General features: G+C 40.1%; 1 protein-coding gene across 2 annotated transcripts in view; it reads right to left on the bottom strand.

Annotated features, from left to right (window-relative positions):
• Nucleotides 1-3,668: 3,668 nt before the first annotated feature.
• Nucleotides 3,669-21,286, bottom strand: part of LOC139233789 (ras-related protein Rab-5C) — a 51,028-nt gene continuing 33,410 nt past the window's right edge. For both annotated transcript variants that reach the window (XM_070864315.1, XM_070864316.1), the window contains 5 exons: nucleotides 19,330-19,600; nucleotides 12,064-12,215; nucleotides 10,190-10,312; nucleotides 9,934-10,027; nucleotides 3,669-4,646 (listed from right to left, as the gene is read on the bottom strand). In XM_070864315.1, coding sequence (XP_070720416.1) covers nucleotides 4,531-4,646; nucleotides 9,934-10,027; nucleotides 10,190-10,312; nucleotides 12,064-12,215; nucleotides 19,330-19,495 — 651 coding nt within the window. In that variant the 5' untranslated portion in view covers nucleotides 19,496-19,600 and the 3' untranslated portion in view covers nucleotides 3,669-4,530. The remainder of the gene's footprint in view (nucleotides 4,647-9,933; nucleotides 10,028-10,189; nucleotides 10,313-12,063; nucleotides 12,216-19,329; nucleotides 19,601-21,286) is intronic.

The following is a 21,286-nucleotide window of genomic DNA, read 5'->3' on the forward strand; positions in this document are numbered from 1 at the left end:
TTTAAGGCAAGTACATGAACTCTGGTGTTGTGTTTCAGACTGTCCATGGTTGCTCTTTCATTGACTTGTGTACTGCAACTGTATCATGGCTTACAGGTTGGGGACATCGTTGGCTAATTTAAGGATTAGCTGATCAGATATTTGATGACATTTCTTCCACCAAGGGACCCACTATTCTCCTCCAGGCGCTACCCTTGCTGCAGATGGCCAGGTTACTTATCCGCCATCCAACACTTGGCATTGACCAGTCACAGACAATAGTATCCATCTACATTACAGTAGGTTTTAACACGACACCAGAAGACAAGGTGCTAACCAATGTAACTCCTTTCTTACAAATAGCTCAATTACTTAGCTATTACCTACACACTGAGGCATTGAAATGTTGCACAATGAATGAAACACTCCTCTTGCCAAAACTGTAGCTCAAAAGAAGTTAAATGGGTCAATGACAAAAACACTCAGCAAAATTTGATAAACTGTGTACATGCAATGAATCCCAACAAAATAGGAATACATTCCAGAGTGGGGTGAATCTCTTACAAATAAGAAATGAAAAATGAAACTTCACACCCAAGAAAATTTTTAGTTGCATTTAATTCATTCTCCTCCTCTCTTTCTGCTGCCAGATTTAAAAGGTAGTCATTCTACAATCTAAGAGGCACAGAGCAGAAAAATACAAGCTACAATATGGGAATACTTGTAATTCTGAGCAAGATTTCTCAGCTGGCTTCTCAGCCCAGCATGAGAAAAGTAGATACATTTTTCTTTAAACTACCATTTTGACACCCCCCAAAAAACTGCAATCATAGAAGAGATTCCCGATATCAAAGTGTCAGCCTTCTGCACTATAAATGCTTTTCCATACAATATAAAATTACAAAATCTGTCAATGCATTTATTGCTAATAGCACATTTAGCAAACTATATATTATGCAATATTTTGTAACAGTGATTACTTTTACCAGTGATACATCATGACCTGTTTTAAAAGATCAGTGCTTGTACATCTAGACTGCACAGAAAATTGCAAATGCCAGAATCCCCATCAGCATTTTGAAATGACACTCAATTTTACCAAACTCCAATAGAGTAATGTTTATCCAGAAATCGAACTTGCTGACGTACTGAGGGCTATGCGGCCCTCGGAATAATCTGCCAGGTGAGGCAACTGACCAAATTGTTTTGAAAATGCAGCTGAATGCTTCAATGAGAATGTTAGGAGAGTTGGGCAAACTGGCCTTCTGGCAATGTACTATTTTAATCCATTGGATTCTGAACCACCATATTTACATTTTAAACCTGATAATCTGGTTTCATTGCAACAAATCCAGTTTTCTAATTTCAGTAGCTCATCCATTACCCCTTTAATCAAACTTAGTTACTCCCACACATACATTAAAACATTTTTTTTTAAATCGGGATTAGAAAACAATCAAGTTTTGGAGCAAAAGGATTAAAGGAATTTGAACCATGACTGTAGATATGAGTAAATCCACCCCCACACATGCTAGCTGCAACAGGACCTCCTTTCTCTCCACCAAACGAGGCAGGGCAATGGAACTGTTGAAGGCAGCTCAAATTATAAAACAAGTTGAACAAAATATGCAACTCAACAGAATATGGGCACATGAAATTTAATGGTGTCAGGGGTAAGTGCACAAAAAGAAAATTGGTTGATACTTATTCGAAGAATGAAACAACAAAAGATGACCCAGGAATCTTAGTCAATACTGAACATATTCAAGCAATGTGTCAAACAAAGTGTTGAATTAGAGTACAAGTCAGAGGATGTCACAAACTCTGGTCAGATGACACCGTTTAGTTCTGATCACCGACATGGAGCAAGTTAAACATTGGAGACAATCCAGAGAAACCCACGCAGCTGATCCCTGCTGTCAAAGTTAGAGTTATGAGGGAGGCTTGGAGAAGCCTGGGCTTTTCAGTCTTCAAAAGAAACCATGGAGGTGATCTTAGAGGTACAAGATAACCATACGGCACAGGTAAAATCAGGAAAATTATTTTAAATTGTCAGCCTAGAACCAGAGGCCACAGATTCAAACCAATAAAAGGCAGATTTAGAAATGATAGTGAAAATTCTTCTAACAATGCACTCGGAGTGGTGGGAGTGAAGTCCTGGAATAATTTAAACAGTCTGACACTGCAATAGGGTAACTACATTTTTTCTGGATGGATTAAAGATGGGTTGAATGGTCTTTCCCATCTGTAAATATCTTGTGGTCAACCTCTCAACTAAATTGGAGAACTTTTCTAGTTATTTTTCTGCATTCAAAACTGGCCCTTGTAAATCAAGACATGGAGTACAAGGACCATGACAGATTTCACTTTACATTAGGAATTAGTATCTGGTCATTTACTATAATGTAGTCAAAAAGCTATAATGAAATGTTCTGCATTTCTCTCAATGAGCTTTTCCACTCTAAAATATTCCATTCCTAAAGACCAGTCACCCAGTTACACTGAATGGGAAAGGGTAAAATAAAGTTAGAGATGCTAGTGAAGTCATCAGAGGTCAACACTAACTTATGTAGTTAATAAAATTATTTAGCAATATTCCCCCTTTACTCCATAAAGAGCTCATTCCCTGTTGTACACAGGTGGAGTGAGTGAGTGTGAGGTGAGCGAAGGTGTGGTGGGAGGAGAGGAAGAAACAGTCGATCTATATGGCTCAGATGGGAAGAATGAACATAAGCATTGCCCTGAAGATCCTGCACTCTCATCCAGCTCGTGTCACACAATGCTAGGTTTCTAACTTGATCTCTGATCCAAACCCATTAGGTTGCTGATTTCAAGCCAGGTGCTGAAAGTGATAGCATGTCATGGTTATTCTGTCAAGTGTTTCTTCAAGCTTTTTGCACGAACAATTCAGAGTTCATAGATCAACGTCCTCTGTACGTTTAATCCACCTAGGTTTTATTTCAGGAAACCACCGCACCTCACTTTGAACCGGGGTGGTTGTGTTTGTTGCAAGTTCACAATGTTACCAAAAGGAAGCTAGATACAACCATTTTTTGAAGTTGATTAGTTTATTAGAAGTAATTAGCACTCATCTGTGGGATACTAAACCACTCGTGCTTGGCTATCAAAATGTGCCTCAGTTCCAGAATGTTAAGGGCTGTTGCACAATAGTGTGTCCAAGTCCACATTTGATACCAGTAGGATACACTCGTATGGAAACTACAGATTGAGATACTGCAAGGTACCAGTTACAGGATGAGCCCTGTGAGCATTGTATTCCGCACAAGTCAACCTAGGACAACTTACTGAAGTTAGTGAAAATGAAGTTACTCACTGGGGAGAACGAAATGGAGTTTCATTAATCACTACCGATTTAAAAAGTCACTCTCAACCTTTTACATTCTAAATCCTCGTCACATTAGCTCATTTTATCTCAAGCTAGCTGGCAGCAACGTCTTAAGATGCAATTAACACTTCCAGTGTGCAATACTGTACTTGAAGCATACTTTATACCAAATTGTTATATTAGTTCTACCATATGCATTTGCAAAGTTGTGAAATTAATACTTCAATACATAAGATACCGTTGGTTAATTGTCACTTGTATTACTACAAGTATTGCAACCGCAAGGGAGTCAGTAATTAAAAAGTTAGAGATACTCTTATTACAGAACAAATACAAACTGGAATTAATTGATACCTCCCTCTATTTTTATTTGTCAAATTACAGATTTTCGTATTACAGAATGGTATTGCTCACAGGCAAGCTCGCTCTTTTCACTGCCAACAGTCACAGTGTGACTGAACACGCTCCACAAATCTGAGCATCGTGTGAGATCGTAATTACGGGCATTCGTGACATCACATCACCTCCAAGGACATCAAAATTTACAAGATATTGCAAAAATCTGAACAGAATAGTGCATTACACTAGAAACCAAAAAGAAAACTCCATGCTTTCTGAACACAAAGAGGAAGAGCAAAATAGGTATATTGGAAGGTGCTGTATGGACATAATGGTTTACTGATTGAATACATGGTAAAGAAAACTTACATTACAAATACAGAGAGAAATCCTTTTCAAAATTCATAATTGCAATTTGGTCAAAACCACGAGCATTTAACCGCTGATGCCCATGTTAAATTAATATTTGTTACATTTATTGGATGGGCTGTGTACTATGTAAGTAGTTCTTTAGGCAGATTTTCACAAAGACACCTAATCTATTTTTTTTTAATCTTCTCTCCAGAATATTATACAAGATTGTAGAGTCTGAAAATGAAGGAGTCGCCCAGATAAAGTTGGGTCAAAATAACTGGTACATGCATCCGCCACCGGAATTTGAAGGGAAGAGCAAAGATTCATATTAAAAAAGTGATTTAAGACTTTTAAAATTTATTTCATATGGAAAACGTATTGGCGGATTTCCTCCAGTCTGATCGGAGTGGTGTGAAGAATCAATGCAGCGACCTGTGGCCGCTCTTGCGGTAAGTGCGAGTGGGAAAGGGGATTCCGTTCGGGGTTGTGAGAAGACACCTGCCAGTTACAATTTAATTACTGCAGCACTGGCTCCGACTCTGTGGACTGGTCTCCTGGAGGTCCACGCCCCTGGTTCGGCCCGAGGTTCCACCTGCGTTCTGAGGTTCATTCTTCGGCAGCTTTTTGGCTGTTTAAAAAAGGGTTAGAAAAAGACGTAATAAGTTATCCCAGACCTTCCTCTACTTTCACACAAAAAAAAAAAATTCAGTCATGCACAAACTATTGAGAAATGAGAGATACAGCTTTCAGATGACAGCTTCCCAGTAAAAGACAGACATTTCAACTCTGGTATGGAAGTTAAGGCCAAGGTGATGGCCTGAAGGCTGCAAGATAGACCTATGACAGTGCACTTTGTTTCCACACAGATTGAGGAACATCTTTGGATTTCCACCCAACCTGGAGATGCCCCCTCCCAACTCTGGTTGTTTTTCTAGCCCCAAGTACATTTACATGCAGGAAGCCAGCACACAGGCCTCTACCAGAAAGTCACACCAGTCTAGACTTGTGGCAGCAGGCCACAAAAGGGAGTTAAAACCCCCCTCCAAGAAAATGTGATGGTGTCTGTTCACTGCTATGTTCAGAATACTTTTCTTTGCCAAGGCTAGCCCCACTAACCTTTAATCACTGGGGCCCCAACAGGCAGCTTCGGTGTCCAGTGTTTGAAGAGTACAAATGGCAGGAAATATAGACGCATGGTTTACATACATCTACCCATCGAGGGGGTGGGGCAGGGTGGAAGATACAAAGCCTCAGCGATGAAGTTCAGACAAAGATGGCACAAGTGTTGAAAGCTTGGAGTAAAAGGCCTGCTCAGAGATTACTGCTAAACCTCAACATGAGTGTGTGTGCTCTCTCATGGAATATATAAAGAATACAGCCAAGTTTTAGGTGCCTGAGGATCTTCTACCTGATATTACATGCCTTTAGAGTTACATTGAATATATGACACAGAAACAGGCCATTCGGCCAAACCAGTCCATGCCTGCATTTATGCTCCACTTCAGCCTCCTCCAGTCTTTCCTCAACTAAATCCATCAGCATAACCCTCTAGTCCCATCTCCTCATACGCTTGTCTAGCCTCCCCTTAAATGCATCTAGACTATTCGCTTCAACCACTCCCTGTGGTAGCAAGATCCACATTCTCACCACACTCTGGGTAAAGAAGTTTCTTCTGAATTCTCTTGGATTTCTTGGTGACTATCATATATTGATGGCCTCTAGTTATGCTCTTGCCATAAGCGGAAACATTCTCTGTATCCACTCTATTTAAAATTATATAAAAGGTTTTAATACCTCTATTTGGTCACCCCTCAGCCTTCAGTTTTTTTAAGGAGACCCAGCCTGTTCACCCTTTGAATGGTTACCCTTGCATTTCTGGTATCATCCTTGTAAATCATCTCTGCAACCTCTCCAGTGCCTCTATAATCCTTTTTATAATATGGCGACCAGAACTGTACACTGTACTCAATGTGTGGTGCAACCAAGGTTCGATAGAGGTTTAGCATAACTTCCCTACTTTTCAATTCTATACCTCTAGAAATAAACCCTAGTGCTTGGTTTGCTTTTTCATGGCCTTGCTAACCTGTGTTGCAATTTTAAGTGATGTGTATTTGTACTCATAATTTTGTTCCTCTACCCAACCTAGACTCGCACCCTCCAAGTACTAAGTGACATCTATTGCATTCCCATTGTCTACTGTTACATCTTCAAAAAAATTCAACGAGGTTGGTCAAGCAAGAATTTCCCTTTTGAAATCTGTGCTGACTATTCGTTATTAGATTTTTTGATTTTTAGATGGTCCTCTATTTTCTCCTTTAGTAGGGATTCCATTATTTTTCCTACCACCAATGTTAAGCTGACTGGTCTATAATTCCTTTGACATGTTTTATCCCACTTCTTAAATATAGGTATTACACTAACTATCCACCAGTCCTCTGGCACTACACCTTTTTCTAATGAATTATTAAATAGGTGTAGTAATGCCTCTGCTAACTCTTCCCTATGTTCTTTTAAAATGTGAGTACATTTTTCTAGATACAAGAATGCATCTATTACATAAGACCGAGCTTCAGTTGGCCTTTTGCTCAAAAACAGAGCTATCCGTGGAAGGTTTTGAAGGGAACTATTTTGATAGAATACTCATTTTATGATAATCCGCCCAGTTTTGAGGAAGAGCTGGAGGTCTTGATATACAGCTTTAAACTACCCAGGAACCAAAGCTTCATAAGTGGAACAAATTCTGCTTAGCTTAGAGATTTTGAAGGATATTTAGGTTCTGAAGCCCTAGTGGGAATATTTGAAGAATCAGAGCTTGCACTCATTAACATTGTTCATGGAAATAGGTGGGAATTCCATCCAGTTTCACGATTTTGGATTAGATTAAAACACGTGGCATTTACATTGAACATCAGGTTGCAACAAAAAAAAAGTCTTAAATTTCTAGGTTAGTCCAACTCCGAGGCACTACATAAACATTTTTTAAATAGCTGTCAGCACTGCAAATTGTATTTTTGTTTTGATCATTGGTTTTTGTCATAGAATAGTACAGCACAGGAGGCCATTTGGCCCATCGAGTCTGTGCTGGCTTTTTCCAAAGAGCAATTCATTCATTGCTTTCTACCCAAAACTGGATAGCGGTTCTGCAATCAAACAGCATTCTAGTCAGAGGAAGAAGCGGAAAAAAGTTAGCAGCACTTTGGATGGGAGCGGAAGCAAAGAGCCAGCGTTAATCGAAGATGGAGGTGGTTTTGGGGGGGGGGGGGGGGGGGGCGAGGAAGGACCAGTTTGAATTGAAGAGTCTCAACTTGAGCTGGATTGGAGGGCAGTAGAGTGCCAAGTTCAATTCAAATCAATTGTTTGTTAAAAAATCTAATTACATTTGTGTTTACAATTAAAAAAGTATCAATGCTGAAGCCTAAATGTTGAAAATTAACACCTAGGCCCCAAGTTTCCACATGATTTGCACCTGATTTTTTAGGAGCAACTAGTGGAGAATGAACTATCTTAGAAATCGCAATTCTCCACATTTTTTTTTCTGCAGTTCTAGTCAGTTAGAACAGTTTCACTTTGGAACAGAATTTTTTCTTCAAAAGGGGGCGTGTCCGGCCACTGACGCCTGATTTCAAAGATTCCACAGTGAAAATGTACTCCAAACTAACTTAGAATGGAGCAAGTGAAGATTTTTGTAGAACTGAAAAAACCTGTTCTACACATTAAAAAAAATTAGGCGCAGGTTACAAATTAGGCGTCCAGAACGAGGTGGGGGGGGGGCGGGGGGGGGGGAAAAAGAGAAGTCATTAAATTCTATAATAAATCCTTATTTATACTTCTACAAATAAATCCAACCTGAATAAAAATTTATAAGGAAAGAAAAGATTAAATAAACCATCTTCCTACCTGTGTGAAAGTGCTTCAGCCAGGGAGAATGCTGCAGGAAGCCTCACAAGTTGAGGCAGCCGTTCCCGCGGGGGGGGGGGGGGGGGGGGGGGGGGAGGAAGCCGGGAAACGACTGCCTCAACTTTGAGCCTTCCTGCAGCCTTCTCACTGCTGCAGGAAGCCTCAGTGCTGATGGCAATGTGCTTTTATTAAAAAAATGTTCAAAAATTAAACAGCTACAAAGAACTACAAAAATGGCCGAGTGCCAATGTTTCCTTCACACTGCGCGTGCGCAAACGCTCCGACGCGCAGGGTTGCCGGCAGGAAAAAAACTAACTTAAATGATACCCGCCCCCTCCCACTTACAAAATCGGCGCGAGTGGTAGGCTCCGCCCCCCTGGGCGCCGCGCCAAGCAGACATGGAGCTGCAGGGCGCTCCAGAATCGCGCTTTTTTTTCCGGTGCTGTTTTCGGCGCGAAAAACGGGCGCCCAGCTCGGAGGGGCGCCCGTTTTGTAGCGTGTGGAAACTTGGGGCCCTAGAATGTAAAAATTCTAACTTTTCACAAGAACCGCCTAGAAATGTATAAGTTTGCAGGAATGCACTCAATTCATACCCAAACGACAAGCAGTTTTCAATAAAACTCAGCACATTTCTTTATCCTTGAATTTTTGATGGAAAAAAGTAAGTCTTTTGTAATTCCAAAATACTGCAAAATTTACCAACTATAAAATCAAAAATCAACATTTCCAGGTTGGGGGTGAAATAATATAAACTCTATTCAAATTTGTATTTCCCTTCAGGCTTTCATATATGTAAGATTTTCTCTTTTCTTCAATACAAGCAAAGGATGTGAGGTGTAGTACCAACAGATGTTGAGACAGGCATGCAGGTTCAGCAGGTGGTGAAGGAGGCAAATGGTATGTTGGCCTTCATAGCTAGGGGATTTGAGTATAGGAGCAGGGAGGTCTTACTGCAGTTGTACAGGGCCTTGGTGAGGCCTCATCTGGAATATTGTGTTCAGTTTTGGTCTCCTAATCTAAGGAAGGACGTTCTTGCTATTGAGGGAGTGCAGCGAAGGTTCACCAGACTGATTCTGGGGACGGCAGGATTGACACATGAGGAGAGACTGGATCGACTGGGCATGTATTCACTGCAGTTTAGAAGGATGAGAGGGGATCTCATAGAAGCATAAAAGATTCTGACGGGACTGGACAGGTTAGATGCAGGAATAATGTTCCTGATGTTGGGGAAGTCCAGAACCAGGAGACAGTCTAAGGATAAGGGGTTTAGGATTGAGATGAGGAGAAACTTCTTCACTCAGTTGTTAACCTGTGGAATTCCCTACCGCAGAGTGATGTTGAGGCCAGTTCATTGGATATATTCAAGAGAGAGTTAGATATGGCCCTTACGGCTAAAGGGATCAAGGGGTATGGAGAGAAAGCAGGAAAGGGGTACGGAGGTGAATGATCAGCCATGATCTTATTGAATGGTGGTGCAGACTCGAAGGGCCTACTCCCGCACCTATTTTCTATGTTTCTATTTGTGTTCACAGGTTATCGGATTATAATTGGAGCAGTTTTGAAGTAGCTTTTACTAGTCTAGCATAAATGCACAATGCTACCACAAAAGATTTTACTTGAAATTAGCTTATCTAAAGAAGTGATTCAGTATTTCTCCTGAGGGACAGCAACAGCAAGATCCTGTTAATAAGAGGATGATGCAACGTCAGATAGTGGAAAATCTCTGCAGAGATACTGGCTAGTGATTTACCTTTAATGATTGCTATCTCAATGTATGTGGAGGATAAATGGATGAACATTAAGTGCATTACAAAAGTTACACTAAGCACCTTAAATAAATCAATGCCCAACTCTCTGCCATGAATCACCAGGGCTACAAAAGGGCTAAACTAACCCATGTCGCAGAAAAAGCAGTTCCAGAGAAGACAACATAAATGCAATTGTCAAAAGGCAAAACCAATAATGACAGTTGATCAGAAAACACGAGAATCTGGCTGTGTACATCAATAATAACATACCTATGGCCATAAATATTTCATTCACATTCATTGCAGTCTTTGCTGATGTCTCCATGAACAGCAAGCTGTTGTCTTCTGCATATGCTTGTGCTTCCTGCAAGACAAAGCAACCTGAATTCTAAACTGCGCACCCAAATGTAAAGTAACCACACATCTAAATACAAAATATACAAGGGCTGTATGAACCATATTTTATACAACAATGGGAGGAAAACTGACACACACAAATGCTTAGCAATTTTGTACAATAACTCACCTGGAATTCCACAGCTCTCTTATTTGCAAGGTCAGCCTTGTTACCAGCTAATGCAATCACTATATTCGGGCTGGCTTGTCGCTGCAGTTCTTTTACCCAGTTCTTGGCTCGTGCAAAAGTGTCCTTTAAATAAAAACATTAAATTCATCATTGGAACAGAGTGGCAGATCCCTAACAGATTACATCCAATTATCCAGCATACAACTCCCATTGGCTGGTTAGGAAGTGGTATATTAGGAAAATCATACTAGTCAATTTGGACAGTAAATGGAACAGAGTCTAATTTTAAAGAGCCATGTAGTTTACAATCTCTTACTGCAGGGTTTTAAGTTATCTGATACCCAACTGCTTGAGACGTAAAGTAAGTGTAGGAAACTAAAAGTGGTTAAATAAATGACTCAGGCGAAAGAAAAAACCCATACCCAATTGGGAAGATATTTTTGCTAGATAAAAAGACAAAATAAATACACAGCATTATTAAACTAGTTCCATAAAAGCTCATGACTGAACAAATGAGCAACGTATTCAATTGCTCTGGGGCAACACTAGAACATTTACAGGCATGGGTGCTGACACTGTTGATCATACAGTAAGTTTTAAACAAACAAAAAAAAAAATCATACATTCAAAGTAAAAAGTGCCAAGATTCTTAATTGCTCATGCAGAACAAGTGGGGTTAGGGGTCATCACAACCAGATCAAAATGTCACAAGATAGCTCGACTGTCACCCACATATGCTCACTTAGATAGAGCCACGTGTTTTAGTCACAACTAGAAAGTTCTCACCAAGCAGTAAGCAATAGTAAACACAAACCAAAAATCTTATGAAGCTTTGAAGTTAATGGTCAAGTATAGAAGACTTACAAACATCCCAGTCTGGATTCCTAGTGTGTCAATTTGAAATGGAGACAATAATGAAAATAAAATACTTGCACATTTGGGAACATCTCCAAGTGAAGGTTAAATGTCAGAGGGGGAAACCATCAGATATTACAGATCTACAAACTGGGATAGTGCCTGCTCATTATTTTTTTAAAGTTTAGTGGAATTCACCAAGAAACTAACAATTAGGCAAGACTGAAGTAATTTAGGTTATAAAACTTGATTTTCAGGAAGTATTTAAGATGGTAACAGGTATGCCCATTCATATTGAAGAACTGTCCCTTTGTTATTGAGTTGAGAATTGTGTTCATCGATGTAGTATTAAAATACCTTTTTAACTCTTCCCCAAACTTAAGTCAAATTAACCTGTTCATGCCTACTGTGCAAATGGATATGAGACTAATCATGCAGAAACAATTTGGCTTTGAAGGTTTAGTGCCTAGAGACACACACAACTAGAATATTTTAAGGAAAAGTCAACTGGACAAGCTGGTTACAAAATCTGACTTAGATTCCTACTATGGCTTTTGAGACCTAGCAAGCACCAACACCCAATATAAATTCTGAGTTTCATCAGTTTTCTGCCAAGCTACACAAGGGTATTGTACAAAAGGAGATGACATGATTCCAGATGGGAGAGAGTATGTATTGTAATATCGAAGGCATCAAGAGGGACAAACTAGATAGATCAGTAGGTCTTTTCCTATCTGTCATTTTTGTATATTAAAGCCCTTGGTTTCTTTGATGGACATGAGGAATATAACAGAAGTTGTGGAAGATATCTAAAGTCAATGCTTTCAGCCATGTTAAAATGAACAGAAAGCACTATGGGCAAAGGTATTTATTTAGTGTCATAAGTCAGTGGAAATTTACAATTTCATCCGAGGAGACTATGCACATCTGTGTTTGCCTCAATACACTGGGAGGCCGCTCTTTTGGGTTGGAAAGGAAGGGAAAGAGAAAAAAAAAGGGAAGCAATAAGAGTTACTTACTGTGTTGGTTATATCGTAGACCACAATAGCAGCCTGCGCCCCTCTGTAGTACATTGGTGCCAAGCTGTGATATCTCTCTTGTCCAGCAGTGTCCCAGATCTCAAATTTAACCGTCGTATCATCCAAACAGACAGTCTGCGTTAGAAAGGCAGCTGGAAATAAAATTTGATACAGGTACTCACTTCAGGTAATGAGAAAAGGAAAATTAAAAATTCCTCAATATGTATATTATATATCTTGTTGGTTTGGCCTCGTGCCCACAGTTACAATTAGAACAATTAATAAGCCAGCAGTGGCATGCTACTGGTCCATCAGGGACTGGCCAGGTTGTATTCCTGGGCTTTGCAGAGTTGGATGATCGAAACCTCAGGAGTTCTGGTGCTACTCAAGAGCAGGGGTCCCACTGATTGCTACTGATGACCCTTATTGAATGTAAAAAAAAAAAAAATTGGAACTACAATAGTGGTCAACTCAATGAGCAAATACTTGCGATTCCATCCTTTTGTATGGAGGTCTATGGTCTTTGGCAACAGATTGTCAATTTAAAAAAAAAAAGACTAGGTGATTTGGAATCTCGTTCCATTTATTTTTCTGCAAAAACAAATCTTGATAATTACTCAAAAGCAAACTTTTTATATCATATCCTAGGCTGTGGATATATACACCCAGCACTTGTTGCCCCTTCCAAATAAAATCAAATTTGAATTTTGATTCTTAGCTGTTGACAAACAATATCCTGAGACACTACTGCAGTAAAATTGCTGACATTACCCAACTTCAAAGACTAAAATGCTTAGTCTTTGAAATTGGGTAATGCCAGCAATTTTACTGCAGTAGTGTCTCAGGATATTGTTTGTCAACAGCCAAGAATCAAAATTCAATTTGATTTTATTTGGAAGGGGCAAAAAATGACAAACTGCAGGAACATTGACCTCATTTTAAAACAACAATGATTTCACAATTTATTGAAAGCTACAAGGTGCAATATTTTTTGCAGTTCTATAGCAAAGTAACTGAATAAAGCCCATTTTTCCAAAGAACTTCCATCATTTCATTGCCTTCATTTTCTAAGTTCAATGTTATGTACTGATCTAACTACCCAGTATTAACTAAAACATCAAAGATCTTTGTTGGTTCATTTTCAACTTGAGACTCCTAAAATTCATTCAACTGGGAATTACAGCATCATTGAAATAGTTTATAAAAATGGTCTAAAGGAGCTCTGATTACTTCAAATGTACTCCAATTAATAAGCTAGTGTTTTCTAAATCTGTTTTCTTTCATTATGCTGCAACATTTTATTTGTAAAAAGGTCAAGTTCTAGGAAGTTAATAATGTACATTTTCCTGAACCATCAAAGCCACTGGTCCAGGCCCCATTGCATTCTAAAGGCACCTGCGGTTTTAAAGTTCTGTACTCCGGTGAACTGAAGTGATGGCGCAGCTTTATACAAGAAACTAGTCAAGATACAACAGGATCTCAGCTTAGGGTCTGCATAACATGCACAGGAATAATGAAGGAGCATAGTTCATGAACTAGGCTTATTTCAATCTTGGCAAAGGGATGTAAAAAGAAAAGTCAACAGAATCCTGGCAGCCTTGCAGGAAAACACCAAGCTGCATAGTTGCCAATTTTGTCAGGAAAAAAGCCATCCAGGAACACAAGAGTACAAATATCTATTTTTTTTAATAAATAGTCTCATGCCAACTATTGTACATTTTGTAGAGTTTGGGATTGAAAGTGTCAGCTCTATTCAAAAATGCTTAACTGACTCAAAGTCATGGGTTTAAGCCCCACTCCAGAGACTTCAGAACATAATCTAGGCTGACACATAGGTGTAGTACTGAGGGTCCAGCAGTCAGAGGGGCTATGTAAAAGATCCCGTAGCACTATTTGAAGAGGAGTTCTCCCATTGTCCTGGCCAACATTTATCCCTCAACCAATATCACAAACAGATTATCGGGTCATTTATCTCAATACTGCTCATGTACAGAGTGGCTGCCAAATTTGCCAACATTGGCTACACTTCAAAAAGTACTTCAATGGCTGCAAAGTGCTTGGGGACTTCGGAGAGTTGTGAAAGGCACATGCAAGTTTGTTCTTTCAAATTCTCTTCAATCCTAATTTTAGTACAATCTCTCCCAGTGTGCCTGCCTCAAGTCTGTGTTCTAAGCTTCTTCTGTTATTAGTCGGCGTACTGCCATTTCATGCATAAAAACCAAAGATCAAACTTTGCACATTCACATAACAGGTATGTTTTTGGACTCTGTTCTGCTCTGTGTAAAGCTGAAGTAATCACACTGCCAATGGATGGTTTTAACAGTACAGACATTATATTTTCCAGAAACCATGACTCAGGAGAGCAGCCCCTACATTAAAACACATGCTCTAGGACATGTGTCTTTCTGGTTCTGTGCTAAATATCATAGCTCCAAATGATATTTACAGTTTGCACAAAAGAGAAACAAACTTGCATTACTGTTGGATTCTAAATCAAGGCTTGGGAATGACAGCACTCTAAGAAAAAGTAACAGTAGTCATTCCATACTGGAGCTGGTAATTTACAAGCTCTTGTCAAAAGTAAAGCAGCTGTTTCATACTGCATCCTTCTGACCCAGAACTAGCACTTGCTATCTGCAATCTTCCCTCAAACAATTAAACTAATTGACCTCAATCTTGTGCTTACTTACGGAAACTTGATGGTGGTCTTAAAGGGATACACCAGCTTAAAAACAGTTCTAATGTTAACCAAATATATTGCACGCTATATGGTATAACAGCCCATTTACCGTGAGCAATGCCACAGGACATCTGTCATAACTCCTTTGGTCATCTCAAATTATTTTTCAAAGCAAATTATTAATCTGATCTGATTGCTCCCACCAGTCGGAGTTTGTTCATAAATATATCTGGCCCCAGCTGCTGACAAGTCCCTCACTAACTACAGCACTCAAGCCCATCCATTAAAATGTCAATGGAACAGCATTTGGAATCTGACACTCTACTGTAAAATGTGATGTGCAACAAAGTCTGCTGCAACCAGCATCTTAATGGACAACACACACACATTCCTCTATTACAACATACAGGACCTGTGTGATTTGGGAACAGTAACAGCCACTGTGCTTCACAGTAACATCCCTTTGAAACAAAATAAGCTATACTCAGAATGAATCAAAAGCAACTTTTGAGGTGTGCATTTTAGATTCAGGTCCGTTTGGGTCCAGAGCATATTCTGTTGATTTTCAATACCTTAAACTAATCTGCTGAGCCACTCCACTGTTACAAATAGATCAATCTGAATCAATGGGGAATCTCCCCAACACAAGAATTGTACTGACAGTGACTACGATCCAATTCACACAAAAATAAACCCGGAGCAGTTAAGTACTCAAAAAGTACTGCGCTAGACGAGATCTATCATTTGACATTCATCCACACTTCAATGTTCCACAACCAGAAAAAGTGGCTTAAAACTGCACTCACTAGAAAGTCAAGACCCAAGTTACTTCAGAGAAATTATATGGAATCTAATTGACTTACCAGTGAACTATTTCGCAGTCCTACTAACCAGTGAGATGAACGAACAGTTAATCTGTCCTAGTGGCTTTCATGGAGGGAGGAATGCTGGCCAGGAAATCAGGATATCTTCCTGCTCTTTCAAATCATGCCATGGGATCTTTTACACACAGCTCGACAGACAGAAGGGGCCTCCATTTAATGGTTCATCTGAAGGACAGTACCTCCGACAATAAATACATCACTGCATAGTACGGTACTGAAATCAGCAGAGAAGTCCTGGAGCGGGGGTGGGCTTAAACTTGCAACCATCTGACTCAGGAGAGCGTGCTACTAAATGAGCCAAGCTGAAAGCTGAACAGCAATTTTGTTGATGTTTACACATCTGTATACCCAAGAAATACCAATCAACATGGATCCCATCAATTTTTGTAAAACAGAGCTTGTTCTGATGGCCCAGCCATTAGGAATTTGTTACCTTTAACACATGAAGCCCCCAGATAATTTACTCGGCCAAGACAAAAGGAAACTTCAGAATACAGATGTAAAATGTTTAGCACATTGGCCCCACTACAAGTTCACAATAGAAATTCTTGGAACTTGAAATCCACTAGATCTTGATCTATTGGTGTGTAAATCAAAACACTTCTCTGCCCTAATGACAAAATTTTCATTTTGCACAATGGAAGCAAAACTAGCGCAACTAAAAGGTATTGCAATAATCATGGGTGACTTTAATCTTCATATAAATTGGATAAATCAAATTGGCAAAGGTAGCCTTGAGGATGAGTTCATAAAGAATGCATTCGGGACAGTATCTTAGAACAATACGCTGTAGAACCAACCAGGAAATAGGCTATTTTAAATCTGGTAAGGTGTAATAACACAGGATTCAGTAATAATCTCATAGTAAAGGATCCTCTAGGAAGAGTGATCATAACATGTTAAAATTTCACTCAGTTTGAGGGAGAGAAACCTGGGTCTAAAACTAGTGTCTTAAACCTAAATAAAGGCAATTACAAAGGTATGACAATAGTGTTGGCTAAAGTGGACTGGGAAAATAGATTAAAAGGTAAGACAGTAGATAAGCAGTGGCAGACATTTAAGGAGATATTTCATAATTCTCAACAAAGATATATTCCATTGAGAAAAAAGGACTCTCCAAGAAGGTTGAACCATCCGTGGCTAACTAAGGAAATTAAGGATGGAATCAAATTGAAAGAAAAGGATACAATGTTAAGATTAGTGGTAGGCCAGAAGATTGGGAACATTTTAGAAACCAGCAAAGGATGACTAAAAAAATAAAAAAAAGAGGGAGAAAATAGCAAGAAATATAAAAAACAGACCGCAAGAACTTCTACAAGTATTTAAAAAGGAAGAGTAGCTAAAGTAAATGTTGGTTCCTTAGAGGATGAGACAAGGAAATGACAGAGACTTTGAACAAATATTTTGGATCAGTCATCATGGTAGAAGAGACAAAAAGCATCCCAATAATAGTAGAAAATCAGGGGGCAAAAGGGAGGGAGGAAATTAAAACAACCACCACTAGAGAAAGTACTAGGCAAACTAATGGGACTAAATGCTGACAAGTCCCCTGGACCTGATGGCCTGCATCCCAGGGTCTTAAAAGAAGTGACTGCAGAGATAGTGGATGCAATCTTCCAAAATTCCCTAGATTCTAGAAAGGTCCCAGCAGATTGGAAAACCGCAAATTCAAGAAAGGAGGGAGACAGAAAGCAGGAAACTATAGGCCAGTTAGCCTAGCATGTCATTGGGAAAATGCTGGAATCCATTATTAAGGTAGTAGTAGGATATTTACAAAATCATAATTCAATCAAGCAGAGTAAACATGGTTTTATGAAAGGGAAATAGTGTGAAACAAATTTATTTGAGTTCTTTGAGGATGTAATGAGCAGGGTGGATCAAGGGGGAACTAGTAGATGTAGTGTGTTTGGATTTCCAAAAGACATTCGATAAGGTGTCACATAAAAGGTTACTATATAGGACAAGAGCTCATGCTGTTGAGGGTAGTACATTAGCATAGTTGAGGATTGGCTAACCATCAGAAAAAAAAAGTGTTGCGATAAATGTGTCATTTTCAGGTTGGCAAAATGTAACTAGTGGGGTGCCACAGGGATCAGTGCTGGGGCCTCAACTATGTACAATCTATATTAATGACTTGGATGAAGGGACCGAGTGTATTGTATCCAAATTTACTGATGATACAAAGATGGGTGGAAAGCAAGTTGTGAGGAGGACAGAGTCTGCAAAGGGATATAGATAGGTTAAGCGAGTGGGGAAAAATTTGGCAGATGGAGTATAATGTGGGAAAATATGAGGTTATCCACTTTGATAGGAAGATTAGAAAAGCAAAATATTTAAATGGAGAGAGACTACAGAATACTGTGGCACAGAGGGATCTGGATGTCCTCATACATGATACACAAAGTTAACATGTAGGTACAGGAAGTAATTAGGAAGACAAATAGAATTTTGGCCTTTATTGCAAGGGGGCTGGAGTATAAAAGTAGGGAAGTTTTGCTACAACTGTACAGGGCATTGGTGAGAACACACCTAGAGTACTGTGTACAGTTTTGGTCTCCTTATTTAAGGAGGGATATACTTGCATTGGAGACAGTTCAAAGAAGGTTCACTAGGTTGATACCTGGGATGAAGGGGTTTGTCTTATGAGGAAAGGTTGGGCCTGTACTTATTGGAATTTAAAAGAATGAGAGGTGATCTTATTGAAAACACAAGATTCTGAGGGGGCTTGATGTTGAGAGTATGTTTTCCCTTTCAGAGAGACTAGAACTAGGGGGCATAATCTTAGAATAAAGGGTCACCCATTTAAGACAGAGATAAGAAGGAATTTCTTCTGAGGGTCGTGAATCTTTGGAATCCTTTCCCGGAGAGCTGTGGAGGCCGAGTCATTGAATATATTCAAGACTGAGATAGACAAATTCTTGAACTATAAAAAGGGAGTCAAGGGTTATAGGGAACAGGCAGGAAAGTGGAGTTGAGGTCAAGATCAGATCAGCCTTGATCTTATTAAATGGCAGAGCAGGCTCGAGGGGCCGTATGGCCTGCTCCTGCTCCTATTTCTTACATTCTTAATGCATTTACTACAAGCACATGCTCACTGGACTGTTCTCCCACATGCAAGATGCTGCTGGTGCTGGTGTTTTAGAACCTATTTCCAAATGTTTGTGAGGTAAATTGATCATTTAAGGTGCATTTGCACTGAAGTTTATCAATATGAAGCAAACAACATTAAACTGGCAATGCAAATTTAGAATCAGGGCCGAACAACTCCAAAGCAGAGGGGCGCCCCGTAATGGATAGTTTCACACCACTTTGATTTGACGCTGCAAAGAGTATAAATCCAGTGTGGCATCAAATCTGGTTTATGTCATTGAGGGGCGCTGCTGGACTTTGTAAACATACCAGGCCTTAATTTGAATGCGGACAGCAGAAATACTTCCCACCTTGCTCAACATACATGTAAATCTATAACTTGGGGAGACAGCTTTGCCCATGCATGTATTCTGGTATGCACAGAACTGTCTCGCGTTGTCGTTCCAGCTAAGCAGATACCAAGCAATGTAATCAGGGCTGGAACCCAAATTGTAGCTACCAGTCTCACGTTAGTAAACCACAGAGCTGCTGACTATCCTGCTGTCCAATATTAATTAAAACTGCATATCTGCTTTACTAAGATTCAAAATATTATCGTCAACTTTCACTTACCTCCAATAGTGCTTTCCTGGAATTCATGAAACTGTCCTTTCACAAAGCGCAATACGAGGCTGGATTTACCCACTGCTGACTCACCCAGGAGAACCAATTTAAACTGACAGATTTTGTTTCCAGCGGCTGGTCCATTGGATCGAGCCGCTCCTCCTCGACCCGTCATGGCCTAAAGTGCAGAGACTCTCAGAACTGTTCCAAGCTTCAACAACAGAAACAGCGTGGTGTCAATGTGCAGACTCCAAAGAGACAGCGATCACCAAGTTCAGAACTGCAAAAAAAAAAAAAAAATCAATATTAAGTTTACATCACAGGTAAAACATTTGTTATATTGCAATTTGAGAAAGAGTGGCTATACAACAGGCAGCTAGCTGCGTGTACAGAAAAATAAATTTGAGGATGATACAAATCAAAAGCTAGTCACATATTGTTTCTGGAATCTACTGCCCACGATGCTTCAAAGCAATTTGCTGAGAAATGTTGAGACATTATAGAGTGCAAGTTTTAAAAAAAAAAAGATGGTTTTGTACTCTGGGGTAAATCTAATTTGTTACTCAATATTAGATTAGTATCCCCACCCCATATTTTCTGGTCTGAATTGATATTTATTTACAACCTTGACAAAACATTGAATTTTGAATGTTGCATACTTCTCAGTTTGAATTTTGTGAAATAAAACTGCACCCACACAGTTGGTGACTGGAAATCCCACTGCCTCTCCAGTTGACACTAAATCATGAGGGCCATTAAGTACTTCAGATTCAATATGTTTTCGTCAATATTAGTCAGGGTTGGGGGAAATCTGTTGTGACCAGTAGGAGTAGATGCACGACACAGCACTGCCATGACAATGGAACATGTCATTTACAAGATGATCTTGGGACTTTCCAAGGGAGAGATGTAGACACTGTACATTGAAAAGAATTGGGTTGCAGGGGAAAGTAATATATGCACACATGGGGCCCAAGCTTCCACAAGAAAAAAAACGGGCGCCCCTCCGAGCTGGACGCCCATTTTTCGCGCCTGAAACGGCGCCTAAAAAAATCCTCGGTATTCTCCACCTACTTACAGGTCCTCTGGCCCTCGGCGCAGCCAGCACGAGCTGTGGGGGGGCGGAGCCAGGTCCCGGCGCTGAACACAGTGCCGGGACCTCTGCACATGCGCGCTACAGTCGGCACGCAAGTGCAGTAGCTCCAGGCGGCAAACTGTGTGGGAGGGGCCCGAAGCACACAGCCCCTAGCCCTGGCTGAATGGCCTCACTGGGGCTGCGTGAATGAGGCTCCTCCCACGGCCAGCTCCTGCTCCCCGCTCGACCAGACCCGACACCCTCTCCCTCCTCCCCGCCCCCCCCCCCCCCCCCCCGCTCCTGTTCCCCGACCCGACTCCCTCCCGCCCGCTCAGCGGCATGAACGGCTGCAGAATTCTCCCTGGCTGAAGCACTTTCACACAGGTAGGAAGATGGTTTATTTAATCTTTTCTTGGCTTATAAATGTTTATTCAGGTTGGATTTATTTGTATAATATTTGTAGAAGTATAAATAAGGATTTATTGTCGAATTTAATGAGTTCCCTTTCTCCCCCCACCTCATTCTGGACGCCTAATTTGTAACCTGCGCCTGATTTTTTTTTAAATGTGTAGAACAGGTTCTCAGTTCTACAAAAATCTTCACTGGCTCCATTCTACTTTAGTATGGAGTACATTTTCACTGTGGAAACTTTCAAATCAGGAGTCAGTGGCCGGACACGCCCCCTTTTGAAGAAAAGATTCTGTTCTAAACTAGAACTGTTCTACGTGACTAGAACTGCAGAAAAAAAATGTGGAGAATTGCGATTTCTAAAATAGTCCGTTCTCCACCAGTTGCTCCTAAAAATCAGGCGCGAATCATGTGGAAACTTGGGCCCATGGTGAGGGAGAGGTATATATATATATATATAATATATATATATATTTTTTTTTA

The sequence above is a fragment of the Pristiophorus japonicus genome, chromosome 21, assembly GCF_044704955.1.
Source record: "Pristiophorus japonicus isolate sPriJap1 chromosome 21, sPriJap1.hap1, whole genome shotgun sequence".
Lineage (NCBI taxonomy): Eukaryota > Metazoa > Chordata > Chondrichthyes > Pristiophoridae > Pristiophorus > Pristiophorus japonicus.